Raw genomic sequence first — 19,134 nt, 5'->3', positions numbered from 1 at the left:
AAAAAAAAAAAAAAAAAAAAAAAAAAGAAAATAAAAAATAAATAAACCCTACACTGTCCATCATCCATTTGTTCGTATTATGAAAGCCCAGACTTGCCTTTTGCCAGTCCATGGTGTGTCTACATGTGACCTGACTGTCACTGTCCAATGTTACAATAACTGCCGACCACTGTTTTCTGTGGTCTGTATGTGCAGTGACATTGAGTGATGCGGTCTCACCTGGTAGAGATGGTTCCTCATGTTGAGAAGTCGGTCTCCCGGCGGAAGCCCTGCAAGCACCCGGGTTAGACTGTCCAGTGCCCCCTGCTGGCCATGCAGGACAGCCAGGTGGAGTCCCCTGACACACATAACGCGCAGCGGCCACCGTTCAACGTTCCGACAAACACCTGAGCGGAGAGGACATCAAGGCGCACTCACGTGTCTCCGTCGTCGTCCTGCGCCGCCATCAGGGGATGCTGAGGGGCCAGCAGGTAAGCCGCGTCGCCAGTGGCGGCGTACAGGAAGATGGCCGACGCGTGCTCGCTGGTCGCCTCGTCGTCATCGACATCTTGCTGCAGTTGCTGTTGCTGCGGTGGGCGCATCACAGCGCAGGCTGCCGAGCCGTCATCGGGATCTTTGTCGGTGTCATTGTCATGTGCCGAGTTGCCAGGAGAATTCTCTAAAAGAAAAGAAAAAAAAAATCCACAATTGAAAACGGTGTTTTCTAAATCTGTCTTCCTCAGACTTCAAGAGAAAACCCGTTGAGATCTGACTGCATCTATGAGGCAGCATTTCATGACTAAAGGATCCTTCAACTATTCCAACTCCAGACTGTTCAACTGATACTTTCCCAAAGTTCATTGACTTTCAAAATAAAAGCCTTACAAAAGAAAAACAGTTCGTTGACTTGTTCCCCAGTCCAACTTGAAATTCAATTGTTGTTCCATATTTTTTCGCAATAAATTCCTTCGGTGAGGACGCGATTACATAAACCATCCCAAATGTGATGTCACAATGAGGCACGACTAGACCACGAAAGGCCGCCGTTTAATTTCCCAGTGGGCAGTCGAGCAACTAGCAGCTGAGCACGTTTCTCACCATCTTTGACTCCACCTCCTTCGAGACTTGTTGCGTAGCCGGTGGGACAAGCTCCGCCTCCAGCTCCTCTCCCGTAACTGAATGCGGACAAACCCTGAAAGTAACCTGCTGGAACAAAAGCCTTGGTCAGGACTGATGATCTCATGTCTAAGCCCTCGTTTTTCACACCTGGCAATGACACATGCGAGAGGGGCTCAAGACCGGCGTGGTGGGTTTTACCGCCTGCGGCGGAGCCTGGCCCTCCTCCTGGTCCCGGGCCTCCTCGATACAGACTGCCGCCGCCTCCTCCGCCGCCGCCGCCAAGGCCGCTGAAGTCCTGGAAGTTGGGTAACGTCTTCTGACGCTTCCTCTGCACCTCCTCTTTGTCTACACACGCACAAGACAAAATTGCGCTCAACACTTGTGGGCTGTATGATGGTTTCGTGGCACCGCTGACATTTTATGGCATTTTTGTTTGCCGGCATCGCGGCGACGGATAGGACGTACCGATGATCTGCGGGTGGTACGTGAAGGGCTTGGGCTCGCTGGTCTCGCTATCCGACTTTCTCTTGAGCTGCACCATAACCGGCGTGGGCTTCTGCAGGTTCTGGTCACGATACTTGGGCGTCTTGAACACGATGGCAAACTGAGGAGGCAAAGTATGTCGCCGCGGTTACCGGGGTTATAATGGTTTGGGATTTTTCATTATCGTTATTTATTTATTCATTCATTCATTCATTTTTGTGAGCAAGTTTGTTATTTTGAAGGTGTTTTTATTTTTTCAAAAATATTTGGTGCATTGTTGAGCACAAGATAAAAATAAAATAAAAATTCATCAAGTATTGTGTAACTACAATACTTCAACAAAATTTCTTCTTTGAAATGGAAAAACATTTTTGCTTTATTTTATTCATGAAATGCTTTTTCAACCATTTTGCTAGTTTTTGTTAACTATAATAACCTTTGGTGGTTACAACGGGTTGCGTGTGAAGGCGCTTACCTGTCTGTGCACGTCCGTGGGGGAGAAATCTCCCAGAGCTTCCCAGGTGAGACCTGAGTCGTCTTCCTCGAAAAAGCGCACCTGGATGTCGTCTGTGGCACACACACACGCACACGTTTGTCACGTGACACTTGAGGAAAGCGCAACATGCACTTCTTGTGCGTGCGCAACCTTTCTGGACTTTGTCACACAGAAGGTAGACCTCCTCTCCACCGCTCACGCAACCTGCCGTACGGTCCATGCGAACTATCTTCAAGTTTGATGCGTTGGGAGCCTCTGAGGACAAAAACAAAAGAAAAGTCACTCAGGTCTGATTATCATCTACCAGGAAAATTAATTTTTTCCTTGAAAAATCACTCCGGTACTCTTAACACAGCTTTCTTCTTGAAAAAATACTTTAGTCTCATAATGTTTTTTTTCTGGGAGGGGGGGGATACATAATTGTTGGAAAACAAGGACTTTTTTTTTTTTTCAAACAATTTAAAACAAATTACTTTTCTTCTTGAGAAATGATGACTTTACTCTTCGTCATAACTTTCTTAAAAAAGAAAAAAAATCAACTCCACTTGTTTTTTTTCTCAACAAAACGTTCTCACAATGACTTGAAGTAGGGACAGACTTGATTTTTAAGTCTTTTAAAACCATTTCGAGTCACGTGTAACAATTTTTAGTATTTATTTTATTGGAAAATAAACATCTATTTTTGTCTTCTTAATTCTTTTTTGGATACTTCTCTATTTTACTATTCACATTAGAGATTTTTTTTAATTGGAAAAAAATCATGTAAACCTACTACCATCTTTTTTGCTTGAAAAAAAAAAACAATTCACATTTAAAAATAAAAAATGTTCTGTAATATTACTTTTCGAGAAAAAAAAATTCTAGTGATTTTTTTTCAGCAACTCAAAAAATACTACTTTCCTAATATGATTATTTTTCTTGAAAAAAGGTACTATTTTAAAAATATATATTTTTTGTAAACTTTCTTGAATCTGGCTTTTTTTTCTTTTCTTGGTCTGTGTGTGTATGTGGCTTTGTGTGTCAATGTATGTCTATGTGTGCATGTTTGCGTGTGGAGGAAGCACGGTTCGTTGAGCCCATGTGCGCATGGTGAGGGTATTGGTGGGTGTGTGTACTGACTGCTGTCGTAGATGGGGTGCGAGAGGACGGGGTGCAGCGGCCGGGTGAAGGCGCCGTCGCTGTCGGGGAGGAAGGCAGTGAACATGAGGCGCACCACGCTCAGGTCCATCTCTTTGGCCTGCACACATGCCGCGCCGCAGATCGCGCCGCGCTGCTGCTCTGCACACGGCACAACACAAGATTACGCTCGTTTGCGCCGCCTGCGAGAGGCGGTGGTGCTCTTCGGGAAAGGCGTTGACACTTGAGAGGCAGCAGAAGTCAAATGTGTGGAACGGGGAACGCGGAAAAGCGGGACCGGCTTGTCCAGTCCAAACATAAAACAGTGAGAATTACACATTTAAAACAAGGAAATTCCTTCAATACAGCCTGCTCGTTCACTGCTAACATAAATATAAAATGCCATTGAGATGCTAACAGCGACCGGATATTGGAACATATATGGTGAAACGATGCCTGTTGACAAATAATGGAACATTACTCACAGACGTATATTCTTTATCCTCCGTGAAAAGCAAGTATTAATATCGCATTTTCGTGAGGGGTAGCAGAAGAAGAAGTCTGTTCTTCAACTGTGTCTGTATGGCTGGACGTTGTTATACTGCCCCTCGGTGGCCAAGGCGAGTACACCAGAAGTGGCGGCATGAAATTATCAGTGCTTTACATTTGATTGAATTCTGTTTTGACAATTTATCGGCTCATGTTGGAACAGATTCCAACACTGATGTCATCACTGGGTGATGCGAGCTCTCACTCATGGCACTTTCACACTGCAACTAGGCATCCCGCAATCACTTCCTTTCACGCAGACAACATCCCCTATGTTCGCCTCGGGAAGGCGTCAAATTACAACTAATTTTGCCTTTCATGCAGAGGCACAGCCAACATTACAGCAACTGTGTGCACATTCACACACGTCAGTAAAGTGACGATGAAGAGATGGTGTTGACAATTGAGACTTTCCGCTAACCCCTTTCACACGGCTAGTTTTGCAAACTGGAAATTGGTGGGCTGAATTTGCCCCGCGTGCTGTGTCAGCAGCTTTCACGCAGCGACACGGGAAAGAAGAGACGGACACGCGGACGGATGGACGGACCGGAGAGCTGTCGGGGCACGCGGGCTTCGGCGCATTGGGTGTCGACATCTGGGTGGATGGAGACCCCAAAGTTGTAGCCCATGCGGACAGCCTCGCACATGCGCTCCTCCAATGTCTTGGCCACATTTTTCTTTGTCACGTGCTGGATGCCCAAGTTGGGGAATCTGAACACACATAACAAATGCATATGTACCACTGCCCACCAGACTGTGCGCGTGCAGTCGGGGGAGAGGCGTCAGCGCCGTCACCAGCTGGACCACCACGCGGGCCGGACCCTGGTAGTGACAAATCTACGCAAAGCACACCCACCAAAACTGTCACTCGCTCATCCGATGTAATGCCTCGACAACCAGGAGAAAGCGCGTTGTTATGTCTCAAAAAAAAGTAGGTTGCTTTGCATAGAACTGGGATTCAGATTAACGCCTCAGCTCAGCGGTGCGGCACAAATATTACTCATTCCACGCAGAGGATAAAGAATACATAACTGGGAGCATTGTTATATTGTTCACGTAGTTGCTGCACTGTTTGTTTCCAATCTGTTGCTTAAATGATTGAAGCAATGAAAAATGGATTTTATCTTCGCATTAAGGTAGCAGACTGAAAAGCTTCGCTAAAAGATTGTTTGAAATATACAAGATGCAATTGTCTTTGTTTTGGAATAAAGTTACCGTGACGGCAGGATACGTTTTCTTGTTCTTCTCGCTGGTGGCTCCAGGCAGGCCGCCGTGAGACGGACCCTCGCAGCCATAACGGAAGCGGAAGCCTCTCTGACAAAACGCAAACGCAAAACGTTGCCGGTCCGTCACGTGACAACATCATGCTCACGAATGAGCGCGCTGATTCATTCATCCTTTCTCATCTTCCAATATTTACACATCATACATACAACATACAACAGTAAAACACATGACCTGTACATGTGTCATATACATCTTATATACGTTATAAGGAAAACATGTTTTGTATCCAGTGGAAACTGAAAATGTGAAACATCTGGAAAAAGGAGTCGCACGTCTGAGTGTGTAACATGCAGGATGTCTGCATGTTGCCAATATTACAGAGACCGCTAACTCTTGTGGCAATCTCAAATACTTTCGAGACTCATCTGCAATTACACCTCAAAAGGAATGCGGACCAATATGACCGGAGACGGGTGTTGTGCAGTTGACGTATGTCGGGCGCGTACCTGTTTTGGCTGCTCCAGGATGTGGAGGAAGGGGCCATCCCCTGAAAAGCAAAACACAACTTCTTCAAAACGATTAAGTCAATTTCCCCATCATGGTGCAATAGCGTTATGGAGACTTGGATTGTTTCACATTTGTTATAGCACTCGGGTCTTTTAATTTTTTTTTTTTTTGTATTTACTGATATCTTGAAGGCTGGCCTAGGTTTGAAAAAAATAATGTTGGTGACGATCCTTGGCATCGAATGCGTGGATGGCAACCCAAAGTGGACAAAAATAGCTGCAACTCGCATGCTTATTTTAAGATTTAAAATATATATTTGGATCCTCACTTGATCACTGTGAGACATTTTTTTAATCGGATTAATTGCAAAAAAAGAAAAAAAATCAACAGTTTCAATCAATGACTGTATTCAAATAATCGTTATTTGAAACCATAAAATATTTATCACGACACAATGCATAATTGGTGGCTACTTGTCAAATTTCATCTGTTGCAAATTTGCTGGAGCAGGACGCAACCCCGTCATTAAGCAGGCGTCGCTGTATTGAATGTTTCTGGGTAACAGGAAATGGTGGTCTCCATGGAAACAGTCAACTTGAATGAAGGTGACTGTCGTCGTTCCTGCGTGGGCTCCAGTGATGACTTTCCATGTGCAACTCTTTTTTTTTTTTTTTTTTATATACCGGTATATAAAAAAAGTCGCTTTTTGCCGTCAACATCCAGCATGCATCACGTCAACGCCAAAGTGTGAAGGCGGCCTGGCGTCAAGAGTGACAAACAGGAAGTGAAAGCGGAGGGACGCCGCCCGCTGTTGCCGCGTCACGAAACTTCTTTCGTCTTCCCGCCACCACAAAGTATCGCTTGAGACTCAAATTTTCTTTTTTAACTAACTTCCTCTCTTTCAAGAGAGTACGAGACAAAAACAGGATTTCATGTTCAGGTTGAGGTTTTCCGCACTTCATATATGATGAACTAAGAACAAGTGAAATGTCTTTCAAGCTAGTGGGAGTGCTAAAACTATGAAAGAAAACATTTTATATACATTTAAAAAAACCAATTGTGCAATTGTATCGTCTGGTATTGGACCTTTCCAGAATAATCCTATCTGCCTGATAGGATATTCGTACTTTCTCGTGAAAGGGTAAATGTGTTTAGTGTGGGAGTCACTCCAAATTATGTCCTTGAGTTGTTTGTCCACTAGATGGAGCGCCAAACCCATTGCGCGTTCCAATACACGTCTAAGGGAGCCAAAGACTCAGTTCTAAAAGTCCTCATGGGAGTCGTGCGCAGGAACATTGACACCAACAATGTGGAAGTTAATGTGTTCCGTTGGTGCCGAAGAAGCTCTTGAGCACGATTTTGCTTTGACAGCAAAATCTTCCACTTGTTACCGTCAACAACAAGTGGAATAATATGGAGCTGGTTTTCTAAAAACTATCGCATATATTAGGAAAACTTTTTGACTATGTTTCCGTGTTTGTGTTACTGTGGATGCACATTTCTTGATGGGAAACTTAAAAAAAGAGGAAGAAGAAAAAGATCAGGCTGCCTTCTCTTGACCACAACAACCTCAACCTACTCTCACACTTGAAATGCGTTTCTCACTCACTCTGTGAACAGCGACATCATTTCAAACGCAACTGTGTCAAAGATGACGTGTTTTGACATATGACAAAGTCATCATGCTTTCGTTTCAAAGAAAAATGTGATTTCAGGTTAAAAGGGCATCGTGCAAAAATCATCTTTTGCCCGGAAGTTGACTCGTGATGTTGCTTGTACATACATAAGGGCCTCAATCAAAAGATTAACTCATGGGTTCATGCGTATTTTGTTTTGTGTTTGCATTTTTTTTTTTTTTTGCACTTGAAAATTCCTCTCTCTGGTTTCGTTCAACAAATAACAAAGAATAATTATTTAGGAAAACAGTCCAATGTTTTGCCTGTCATGGATAATTGTCCTTGAAAGCATCTGGGAACCAAAAAAGAAATTATTCATATTTAAATTCATCAACTAATTAAGTTGATTTTTTTTCCCCCTCAGGCAAATATCGGACTCGGCCTCCCAAAACTCCAGACAGGTTGGCCGCTAGTCTCCGCGCGAGTGGGGGTCATGTCAAATGTTTGAGCGAGGACGACAACTTCCTGTGTGGCAGGAAGTGATGCGCTTACCCATCCTGGTGGACGCCGGGTGCGACTGCAGCACAGGGAATTGTGGAATGTCCCACGAGGGATCCATCATCAGCGTGTCCAGGATCTGACGCCGCAAACAAATACAAACATTTGAAATTAAAAATTCAAGACATTGTTTACTTTGATGTAACAAGCGTGCACACCTGACTGCCGACAGGAAGGAAGTGCTCGTCTCCCGCCATGCTGCCTGAAAAGGGAGGAAGAAGAAAGTGATTGTTTATCCACTTGGTTGATTCGGTCTTACAATGTTGATGACGAAGAAAATGACATGCAATGATTTCCAAATCATGTTCAACCTATATTGAATTTAATATACTACAAATACAAGATATTTAACATTCAAAAGGATAAACTTTGTCTTTTGCAAATAATCATTAACTGAGTGCTCTGGTTGGCCCACAATTTAATGGGAGCAGCCCATCAGTCCATTTACAATATGAACAGCACACTGAACTAATCAACATCAGTGGCAAAGGTATGTGGTAGCCAGGTGTGGTCAAGAACAATGTCCATATATACATTTTCATAAGAATTTGTCTTCAAAAAGAATACATCTGATTCTTACAGTCAACTATATCCATCATTTTCACAACAAAGCAAGCAAATGTGACTGAGAAGTGATTGTTTATCATACCATCCACAGTCATGATTTCATGGAATAAAAAGCACACAATTCCACAACTTTGCTGAACACGTTCATAATATAAGCAGGAAACTCAAGTAAAAAGGAAAGATAATAATTGTGAAGAATGAAGATATTGTTCTTTTTAGATATGATTTCAATGAAAGGGCCATTAAACACAATATGCAAAATACATGTTTCCTTTCAGAGGAGGGGAAACATGTAAAACATGCAGGACACTGGCCTTGGAGAACTGAGGTTTGACACCCCCAAGCAAAGCAACGGCAAAGAAATTGGCATTATTTTGTAAATTAAGATCAGCAAAATACTGTTACTTAGACTTGATCATGCTTGGATTATGTATGTGTCTTGAGCAAAGGTTCCGGATGTGTGCGCATTTTATTTCATGAAACACTGACTGTGGATGGTATGACAAACAATGATTTCTCCGCTAGATACAAGGTCGCAAGAATGTGCAGGTGTCCGTGAGGGCTGGTCAAAGCCAAAATACCAGGGTCGATTTTTTGTGCTAGTCCAGTTCTGGCTGTGGATGCTCTCCCCACCCAGGGTGGACACCTGTGCCCCCCCTCCCCCGTTGGCCCCGCCCTCTGCACGCCCCTGAATACAATCTATGTCAAATCCGAGTTCAATTCAGTAATAATACCTTTAACGATTTTAAAGTACCTCTTGAATACGTCGATATTTGTAAGCCGACTACATGCCAAGTACGAGTGAATTCAAGTATGACTGGCTTGACATTAAAGTGAAATGGAATAATAACAAATTGGCACTTGCGGGTTCCAGCCCACAGTTGACGAGCCCAGCAATTTGCTTGCCATACATTTTCATTTTGTACAAGTGGGTCTCATTCAGCCTTTAAATCCGAGCAAAACGACGATGACGAAGTGAACCGACTTGAGTGGGGATTGTCGTTGCCTTCCCCGAACCCTTTCAAACTTCTTGCCCGTGGGAGCGAGGGAGCTAAATACGCACAATGTAGTCCCTTCCAGTCTTCCCGGAGACCCTTTTCAAACCCGCGCCCAATCCTTTTGCGATTGACCAACTTTCCCGAGTGGTCCGCCTCCAGGCGTGAAAACGTTTCGTGGCTTTTGGACGAGTTGGAGCGCAGCAATCGACTTTCAAAGCGACTTGAATGAGGAAGTGGGCGCGCGACAAAAGGACGCTTGTTTAGCGAGGCGACTTTGGCCAACGTTCGTCAACATTCGCCGGTGAAAGTCACAGGCGAAAGTGTGTCGTTACCTTGTAGGTGGACCGGCCTCGCCTCACTTGCTTCTTCGCATTTGTGTCAAATTGACGACTTGATTGACACGCGCAGCGCCGCCATTGCAGTCACAAGCCGCCGTGACGTCATTTCGCAAAACAGCACGGAAACCAGGAGAAAGAGAGAGACAGAAAAAGATTTGGGCAAATGTGTACCAGAACACTTGCTTTACTTGTTCTTCATTGAAAAAACAAAAACGAAACAAAACATGCGAATAGTAATCCCCGGCATTAAAGCTCGACTTGCTTCCCGTCGGGAAATTCCCCGTGCCTTGACGCGCTGCAGAGATTCGCACCAATGAAGACGTATCACTCTGTCTGGTCACAACAAACGTCTCGACTTGATCTCATTTGGGGTATTTCTTCAGCAAAGTAATTTTATGTCCATTATCAAGCCACCCGTCGATTATCGTTTTCAATGAATCGGATTTATAAAAATAACTTTTTACAATGATTTTTGTAAAAAAAAATCAAATGGATATCGCTGTCATGAAAACAGGACGAATTTTAACCGATTGCTAATTTGGAAAATGAACGAAGAGAAATTATTGTCTTTCAGGTTTGGTTTGCAAAATCTGTCTGAAAATCAGACGAAGCACTTTTCGTTTTGCGGAATCAAAGCAGATGTTTGCACGTCTCAAGATAACCATGACTCCAGAAATCAGAGCTTCCCCATTAAGAGGTTGAACTGCTAAATATTTCAGTTACAACATCACAAAAAGATAAATCAACTAAATAGATGTCTATTCATTAATTAGTTTTCAATTCATTTATGAATTGTTGCACTTCTAACAGTCCCATTTACACTTATAAAAGAAACAAGCACGGGGTGGGAGGAAATCCAATCTCGTGGGGACGACCAAAGAGGTCAAAGTGGACCAAGCGCACATGACGACATGAAATAATGTCGAAAAAAAGTGGCAAATGTTGATTCCCCCCCCCCCCCTGCTTTGCACTTTGTCAAAAGTCCTCCACTTCACACTGGTTTGCATTTTGCCATACAGAGTGAGCTCTCTTCACACATTTTGAAGATCTTCACTGGGGGAACCTCCTGCACCCTGCTGGTCAACTATGGCAGCACCACAACTTCCACTTTTTTTTTTTTTTTTAACAAATTCACGATCAGTTTTCAAGCAAGGTTAAGCTTTAAAATTCAGGTTTCACGCCTGGATAAACAAAATTCAAGTCAGGGTTAGGGTTTCAAAGTGGAGTCTTAAGAGTTCTGCTTTCAAACAAGGGAGCAAGCAAGTTATGGTTTTCAGAGTTGAAGTTTCAAATTTCTAATTCATGTCTCGATTTTGATGAGGAAAACGTGTTCGGGATTCAAGTCAAGGTTAGGGTTTCAAAGTAGGCTTTTAGGTCTGGGTTGCGGTTTTAAACAAGTGTTAGGGTTCCACGTCAAGGCTATTCTGAGCAAGGATTTTAAACAAGGGTTATGGTTTGAAGGAAGCGTTCAAGATATAAGTTGGGGTTTCAAGTCAGTGTTAAGATTTTAAAGTAGGGGTTCGGTGTTAAGGTTTCAAAGTAGGGTTTCAAGTGACAGTTCGGGTTTCAAATTAAGATTTTCACCCTGGGCTAGGGGTTTAAACAAGGTCAGGTTTCAAGCCTGGCTTAGTGTTACCTGATGCCAATCACAACAAAAGTGGTGGCAAAACTAACCTTGTTGTTTATGTTGCCGAGCTGAAAGACAACTTTGACTTTTGACGCCCCGGGTGGATAACAACATGAAACAGACAGGCACGCACACAAACTATTTTTTTATTTTTAATACTTCCACCAACATTCCACAATGTCGAGACAGTAAAACAAAGCAAACGTGACGCCATGAGCACACTATGACGTCATCGGTGGTTTGGAGTGAGTTGCTCTATATTGTTGACAAATGTTCATGACAATTTGCATCGGTCAGGCACTGCTCACAAGCTGAAGAGAACCCTTGCAAGCATTGCTTCCATATCACTTGTAAGATGTCGTCCAAGTATGCCCAGTGCCCAGTATGACATTTCTGCATACTGTTGCGGGCGAGTTCGTAAGACACAGTTGTTCTACTAGTGCGCTGAACTGTCTCACTAGTGAGGCCGAAGAATGTAGTAGTGGATGGATCTGATATCAAGGCAGTTGAATGAATGCTGGGTTCATAATAGTCATCATACTAATGCAGTGTTTTTCTATCCCATGAAACAGATATGATGGGGGTGGGGCTTAATCACCACAACCAGGATGTACGGACAGATGGATGGAAACCAGTATACTGTAGTCTTCATTACGTTATGAAAGCACATGAGCAACAAGATGTCAGCAACACAGCGGCGGAGTGCGCCACTTTAGTGTTGGCGGACATTTCTAACAACTCGCAGTTGCAAACGTGACACACCCGATTTAATCCGCCGATATTAGCTTTTAAAATCGGCAATTTTTTGGATCAAGATAATGATTTTGTTTTTGCAAATTAAACTCTTAACTACTAGAGGACAAAGTCTTGTCAGTCAAATATTCTCATTGTAATTGATGATTATCGTTTTAAGTGTTAAGGGGCTAAAAATAAGTTACTTAATTCATTTTTTAATGAACCAGCAGATTAATGGGTTATCAGAATTTTATGACACTCAATATCAGAATTGGCCCCCCAAAAAATAAATAAATAAATCCATATCGGCGAGGCGCTCAAAAGAACGATGACATTTGTTGAGGTCACGTGATAGCTATTAAACGGGACAGTGTTCAAATCACACCTGTAAACACACTACCACTTTTCCCGCTCCCATTCATGTGTCACCACTTGGCTAATGCACTAAGCGACATCTAAGTAAAACAAAGGTAAACAAGATGACCATTTCAAGTAAGGGGGGCTTACAAATCCAACATGACCTTCGCTCCTCTTTCTTCCCGGAGGATGAGCGAGTGTTGCCACGTTTCAAGTAAACACGCTAACTTGCTAAAACCAAAAGCCCGCACGTTCGTTTAGAGGGTACCCTGAAACAGGATAGGAACCACCGATATTCCCAGAAAATACGTAGAATGTTACGATAAAATGAAATTCAGTTTTAAATGAATAGAAAAAAAGTTGTAAAGTTATGAGTATGGTCCTATTTAAAAAAGTCATGTTAGAGGAATAGAGTATTTATATATACACACACACACACACACACACACACACATATTAATTGTAAAGTCAAAATGACAAATGAATATTTCATCGTAAAAAGAAAAGTTGCAGTCTCATGAGCATAAAGTTGTGTTTTGTCATGAAATTTGGTCGGGATAAAAATTTGTAATCTCACGATGTGTATTTTTCTTTTCAAAAAAGATTGCAATATTCCAGAATAAAATATATTTTGTCAAAATTCCAACAACAAATTCAATATTCAATAAATGTAATCATTAAATTGAAACAATTTTCTAAAATAAAGTTGTGACAATGATGTTAAATTCCAACTTTACCAGGGGAAGAAATTCACTTTTTAACAAATGAATCTGGAAAAAAATGTTATTCTCATAATATGATGTGCCTTTTAGGACATTTATTCCTGAAAAATGTGTTGTTTGTTCTTGGGAAAAAAAAATGCATTTTTCCGATATATGTGATGGTAGGTCCCAATCATAACAGAGCTTTCTATTGGCCCAAAGTGAAAGTAGGGAAGCGTCCTTGCTTAACCTGTCTTGTTTGTGGGCCGGCTGGTACCCATCAGGGGGTGCAAAGCACCAAAATATGTGTGTCATTGACATCCACATAATAGCAAAATACAATTTAAAAAAATAACCGCGCCAAAATTCTTAAATATAACACCCAATACTTTTCCACAAAAAAATAAAGCATGACTCCTAAAAAAATAAAAGAAAATAAGAGATAAAAACAAATCGAGAAATTGGTGAATTCAAGTGTGCTGAAAGGCGAATATGCAGGGTTCGCTGGATGAACATTTTTAAAATGCAATTACTTATTGACATGATTTTGTCTGAGGACCCCAGTCTGAGAATCACTGCGAGTCGACATTTTCAAGTAAACATTTTACAAAATAAAAACATCTTGTCTTACACCATTTCTGACTTCACACATGAAGAACTTTTTTTAAATTTAAAAAAATAATTAGCACAACATCAGCAAAGCTACGTTAGGATGAACCAAACACGTTGTCATGACAACAACATCCAAATGTCTGAGTAGTCGGTCACCATGGCAAGCGCTCCTTTACAACAGAGTTTGTGGTGAGCGTTTCCAGCGTATCCAAAGCGACGTCGTCATTGTTTTTTTGTTTTTTTTTTTTTTTTACCTTGGCGTTGCAATCTGACATCACAGTGGGACGCCAGCCGAGGAGGCGGAGCTTTCCGGGTGCCCGTCCTTGGCGCCGCCCGCCGACTTCCTGTGTTTGTGTTTGGACTTCCTCAGCATACGCACCTGCGAGCCAGCAAGAGACCCCACCGTGGTCACTTCATTAGGAACACCAGAGATAAACAATTTTTTTTCGAAATATGACTTTTTTTTTTTCTACTATTATTTTGAATTATTTACTTAATTAAATGTAATCAGTTTGATTTGTATTTGCCCCAAATAATAAAACTCAGCTCACTCATCTAATGACAGAAGCCACAAAGTTAAAATTTTAACTTGCCCGGCCCAATTAAATATCGCTGGCGTCAGGCCAAAACCTCCAATGTCCAAATATGGTCGAAGTCCTACTTTTTTTCCCTCCTCCCCACAAATAGATTCTGTACGTCAGTCCCCATATTGAGCTTTTATTTTTGACAAGTGATTGACCAATCTGAAGTTTTGAAAATATTTGCTCTTGCTGGTAATTCAACAAGAGCGCTTTTTTTTTTTTTTTTTTTTTTGTATTTTTACGGAACAGGGAGGTTTGCATTCCCCCGCCAAAGGCAGCTCAAGAGTATGCCGTTTGTGTTTGTTGACCTTGGGTCCAGCAGCGGAGATGATGATGTGTCCTGGAGGTTGCAGCCACGGCTCTCCGTCCACCTGCACGGGGAAAGCTTTCCTGAGCGCTATGCGCATGTAAGTCCCCTGGGCGATCCGAATGCCGGAGCGCAGGCCGCTCTGCACCTGACCCTGCGGAAAGGACGAAGCGGCCCATTAACCCTTTTCAGGGACAGCGGGGACTACAGTAGACAGCTTATCATGTTATCAGGTTACAGGTTGTCATTATTGATGCATGAAAGGGTTAAGCGCCGTCGGCGGCTGTATAGTAACCCATTGGTGGCTGAAGAGTGCGTCTGCTCACCATGTGAACGACGCCGGTGCCGCCCACCACCTCCAGCAGGCCGTCATCCACGCTTTGTTTGTTGTAGCGGGTGTCCGCATCGGACCCCCACAGGTCGGCGCCCGAGCCCCAGCTACAGGCGCACAAGACACGGGGAGGGTGAGGTCACGGTGAGGGTGAGGTCACGGGGTCGGCGTGGACCGAGCTCGTCCTCACCTGGGAATGTTGAGGAAGATGAGGCCTTCGATGTTGGGCAGTGCAACTTGGCGCCCATCTACGTGCAGCTGCAGTTCCCTGTGCAGACTGCGGGTGGCGCTGATCTTCTGCAGGCCCACCTTGACGTACACGCCCTTGTTGTGGAACCTGGCAGACAACAAAACAAAAACAGAGGCTGATGGGGAAAGTCCGCACACATGTTTGTTTTATTTACATGAAGTGCTATTTTCGCTTCACTTACTACACTTGCAGTACAGGAAGCAAAGTGAAAAAAAAGGTGATGCAGCCACACTGCATGCTGGGAAGTCCCCGCAGTTTTTGGTTTTTTTTTTTTTAATACATTCAGGAAGTCTTGATGTCCTCCAAGTATCCCAAAGACCTATTCCTCCACACACGCCTCTTCAGCATGTTTGGTCAAAGGTGAATTGTGAAGAAAGACATGGATAAATAACAAATAAATATATACTGCATATAGTATATAAATTTGTGTCATTGATTGTGACTTGCAGGTTCTTGGGCAATGGCCTGGCAACAGCAAGGAACCATGATCAGTGGTATAAACAACGGAGGATCATTGACCCTGCCTTCAGCAGCCTGTGAGTTACTTTTGCACAAACCTAATCTGTGCTTTCGCAAACAAATAACCACAGCTGTGTTTTTATTATTCTTACATAAAATAGGGTGTGGCACACAAGCAAGGCAGTAAAACCACACAAGAATCCAGTCAAACATGCCCACACAGGACCATGCGTTTTCAAAACGGTCACGCCCTGATGAATGTGATGGCTCCTCTTGCCATTTAAGGATAACAGCCACACTGCACAATATCGCACAATACTTTACGTTGAAAAAAAAAAAAGGACACTGCACATCTCAAACACACATGCAAGCAACGCAGTGTGGAATTAAATTTGGGAACATTTCGCCTTTTTTTTTTTTTTTTTTTTTTTTTTTTTTGTATTTTTACGGAACAGGGAGGTTTGCATTCCCCCGCCAAAGGCAGCTCAAGAGTATGCCGTTTGTGTTTGTTGACCTTGGGTCCAGCAGCGGAGATGATGATGTGTCCTGGAGGTTGCAGCCACGGCTCTCCGTCCACCTGCACGGGGAAAGCTTTCCTGAGCGCTATGCGCATGTAAGTCCCCTGGGCGATCCGAATGCCGGAGCGCAGGCCGCTCTGCACCTGACCCTGCGGAAAGGACGAAGCGGCCCATTAACCCTTTTCAGGGACAGCGGGGACTACAGTAGACAGCTTATCATGTTATCAGGTTACAGGTTGTCATTATTGATGCATGAAAGGGTTAAGCGCCGTCGGCGGCTGTATAGTAACCCATTGGTGGCTGAAGAGTGCGTCTGCTCACCATGTGAACGACGCCGGTGACGCCCACCACCTCCAGCAGGCCGTCATCCACGCTTTGTTTGTTGTAGCGGGTGTCCGCATCGGACCCCCACAGGTCGGCGCCCGAGCCCCAGCTACAGGCGCACAAGACACGGGGAGGGTGAGGTCACGGTGAGGGTGAGGTCACGGGGTCGGCGTGGACCGAGCTCGTCCTCACCTGGGAATGTTGAGGAAGATGAGGCCTTCGATGTTGGGCAGTGCAACTTGGCGCCCATCTACGTGCAGCTGCAGTTCCCTGTGCAGACTGCGGGTGGCGCTGATCTTCTGCAGGCCCACCTTGACGTACACGCCCTTGTTGTGGAACCTGGCAGACAACAAAACAAAAACAGAGGCTGATGGGGAAAGTCCGCACACATGTTTGTTTTATTTACATGAAGTGCTATTTTCGCTTCACTTACTACACTTGCAGTACAGGAAGCAAAGTGAAAAAAAAGGTGATGCAGCCACACTGCATGCTGGGAAGTCCCCGCAGTTTTTGGTTTTGTTTCAAATTAGAACAAAGCTAAGTGAAAGATGAACATTTGTGTTATGTTGACAGTTTATAAAACTTGATTTACTGTAGAAAACTTGAGGGAGGAAATTATTTTTTTGACTTTTCCTGCAGCTGAGCCGAGGAGCTTCTTCTGCTCTTGGTTTGAGGATGACAACAAACATGTCTATTGCCTAAGATTAAAAATAAAAAAAAATTTTTTCAAATTTTATCAATCATGTCAAGTTTTTGAGCTATAAGATCCCCGTTTTCTTAAAAAATATATGAAATAAATGTTTGTGTATATAAATACAACAAAACAATGGAATAGTAACAAGCTTTGAAAACAAACAAAAATAATGCATACAACTAAATAAAACTTATTCCCATGGTTACAAGCTTAAGAGAAAAGCCAGCACCAATTCATTCCTCTGAATTAAGTCTTGGTTCAGAATAAAGTGATGGAAACATTGTTCTTTTTTAATCAAGCTGATGTTGACGATTGGTGTGGTGGGACGTGACATCACACATGGCGTACCTGCTGGTAAACTTTTCCGGGTCGTCTTCACGGGCCTGGTGGAAGTCGAGGCTCAGCTCGGCGTCAATGCCCACTCCGAAGTAGTTGTTCATGTGGACAATCTGGGACAACGATGGACGTCAGCTGACACTGGAATTATTTTACTCCCTTCTGGGGAATTTTGCGCTTCGACACGGGCAAGCAGGCGCACCTTGGGTGCTTCCAGGATGGCGTCGGCGCAGTTCTCGGCAAGGTCCTGCGCGTCCAGCAGGATGGTCCAGCGGTCCATCAGAACCTCGTCCGCCTCGTCCACGCAGGCCAGAATGTGAGACGGGTCTTCACCGCTGTAGCCAGGGCCCCAGCGCAGGACACGGGACAAGTCGTTACCTTTGGGAGGAACATTCGTAGTTGGACACCTGCGTAACGTGGACCACACTCATGCACTCTGGCATTCAGTCTCGCTCACACACCCACACACACACACACACACCCACACATACTCGTAGTCTCTCACAATGACAGCCACAGGCATGCACAGAACACAAACACACACACACACACACACACACACACACACAAGTACACTTGCAGTCACGCACGTCGCACACAGACCCATTGACACAGAGCGCGCATGACCTGTTCCAAGAGGCACGATGCCAACGGGCGGCTCTCGGCAGGCCAGCTGGTGCCGCAGTGCCTCCAGTACGCCGAGCACCCAGCCCACTGTGCCGTCACCCCCGCACACCAACACGCGGAAGCTGGGAATGTCTCGGAAAGTGTGGAGGCTGCACACACGCACACACACACACACACACACACACACACACACACACACACACACACACACACTCACACACACACACAAAGCAATCCTTATAATTTGCTTCCTGTCTCGAATATGACGTTGATCACAATGGTACGAAAGTCACCCTGGCAGCGGTCCTCCATTGGAGAGGTCAAAGACTTGGTGCGGGTTGAGAATCTTGCGGAAGGCATACAGAAGATCTTTGCCTTTCAGGCCGCCGCTCTTTGTGTTGACAAACACCAGCAGGGGGCGCACGTCGTCACCCAGCAGGCTGAGCTGCAGTGGCACGACATCAACAACAGGGATGAATGTTAGTTGCATCCCTTCAACAGTGACAGAACACCTGACCAACATGTCTCATGTGTGTTGTGTTGTTGTTGTTCCCTTTTTGGCCACCGGAGGTCACCCAGTAGCCACTTGATTAGGTACAGTACATAAGCTACAATAAGAGAGCAGGAAATTACAAAACCTGGACACGAGTGAGGGGTCATGATGTCTTCCGTAAACACGCGACGATGTGTTTTATAAGCATGTGCATCATTTACCATTCAAGTCACATTTCCTACTGGAATGTAAATGGTAACTGGTACATAAAAAGATTGGACTGAAAAAAAATACAAAAGGGCATCATGCCCTACAGTCTGAATCTATTTTTTAGGCACATTCAAAAAATTAACAATAATAATAATAATAGATGGACAGGTTGATCATCTGAGCAAGTTACTGTTCCCCCAGTGTACCTGGATGTCCGGGATGACGAGTGACGTGAGCGACTTGTCATTGATGGTCACGTCTTTGGCCAACATGAACACGCGCTCGGCTTCAGCGAAACATGACAATTTCAACGCCACCGCACCTGCACACACACACACACACACACACACACACACACACACACACACACACACACACACACACACACACACACACACACACAAGTGTAGCGCACGAGA

General features: G+C 44.0%; 2 protein-coding genes across 3 annotated transcripts in view; both read right to left on the bottom strand.

The window, feature by feature from the left end:
* Positions 1-9,863, bottom strand: part of nfkb1 (nuclear factor of kappa light polypeptide gene enhancer in B-cells 1) — a 13,645-nt gene extending 3,782 nt beyond the window's left edge. Inside the window, 15 exon segments of the mRNA XM_019871254.1 lie at positions 220-337; positions 418-658; positions 1,078-1,185; positions 1,246-1,443; positions 1,564-1,702; positions 2,057-2,148; positions 2,228-2,332; positions 3,197-3,355; positions 4,290-4,462; positions 4,464-4,579; positions 4,958-5,056; positions 5,476-5,516; positions 7,645-7,729; positions 7,809-7,852; positions 9,548-9,863. Of these exon segments, the coding sequence (XP_019726813.1) occupies positions 220-337; positions 418-658; positions 1,078-1,185; positions 1,246-1,443; positions 1,564-1,702; positions 2,057-2,148; positions 2,228-2,332; positions 3,197-3,355; positions 4,290-4,462; positions 4,464-4,579; positions 4,958-5,056; positions 5,476-5,516; positions 7,645-7,729; positions 7,809-7,847 (1,713 nt within the window). The 5' untranslated portion in view covers positions 7,848-7,852; positions 9,548-9,863.
* A 3,331-nt stretch (positions 9,864-13,194) lies between these two features.
* The window catches only part of dgkq (diacylglycerol kinase theta), a 14,391-nt gene continuing 8,451 nt past the window's right edge, over positions 13,195-19,134 (bottom strand). For both annotated transcript variants that reach the window (XM_019871389.1, XM_019871390.1), the window contains 9 exons: positions 18,922-19,037; positions 18,306-18,457; positions 18,013-18,161; positions 17,588-17,763; positions 17,398-17,498; positions 16,548-16,694; positions 16,353-16,464; positions 16,028-16,180; positions 13,195-13,964 (listed from right to left, as the gene is read on the bottom strand). In XM_019871389.1, the coding sequence (XP_019726948.1) occupies positions 13,860-13,964; positions 16,028-16,180; positions 16,353-16,464; positions 16,548-16,694; positions 17,398-17,498; positions 17,588-17,763; positions 18,013-18,161; positions 18,306-18,457; positions 18,922-19,037 (1,211 nt within the window). In that variant the 3' untranslated portion in view covers positions 13,195-13,859. The remainder of the gene's footprint in view (positions 13,965-16,027; positions 16,181-16,352; positions 16,465-16,547; positions 16,695-17,397; positions 17,499-17,587; positions 17,764-18,012; positions 18,162-18,305; positions 18,458-18,921; positions 19,038-19,134) is intronic.

This window comes from Hippocampus comes, unplaced genomic scaffold (genome assembly GCF_001891065.2).
Source record: "Hippocampus comes isolate QL1 unplaced genomic scaffold, H_comes_QL1_v1.1 scaffold83, whole genome shotgun sequence".
NCBI classification, from domain to species: Eukaryota; Metazoa; Chordata; class Actinopteri; order Syngnathiformes; family Syngnathidae; genus Hippocampus; species Hippocampus comes.
This window is presented reverse-complemented; position numbering and strand designations above follow the sequence as displayed.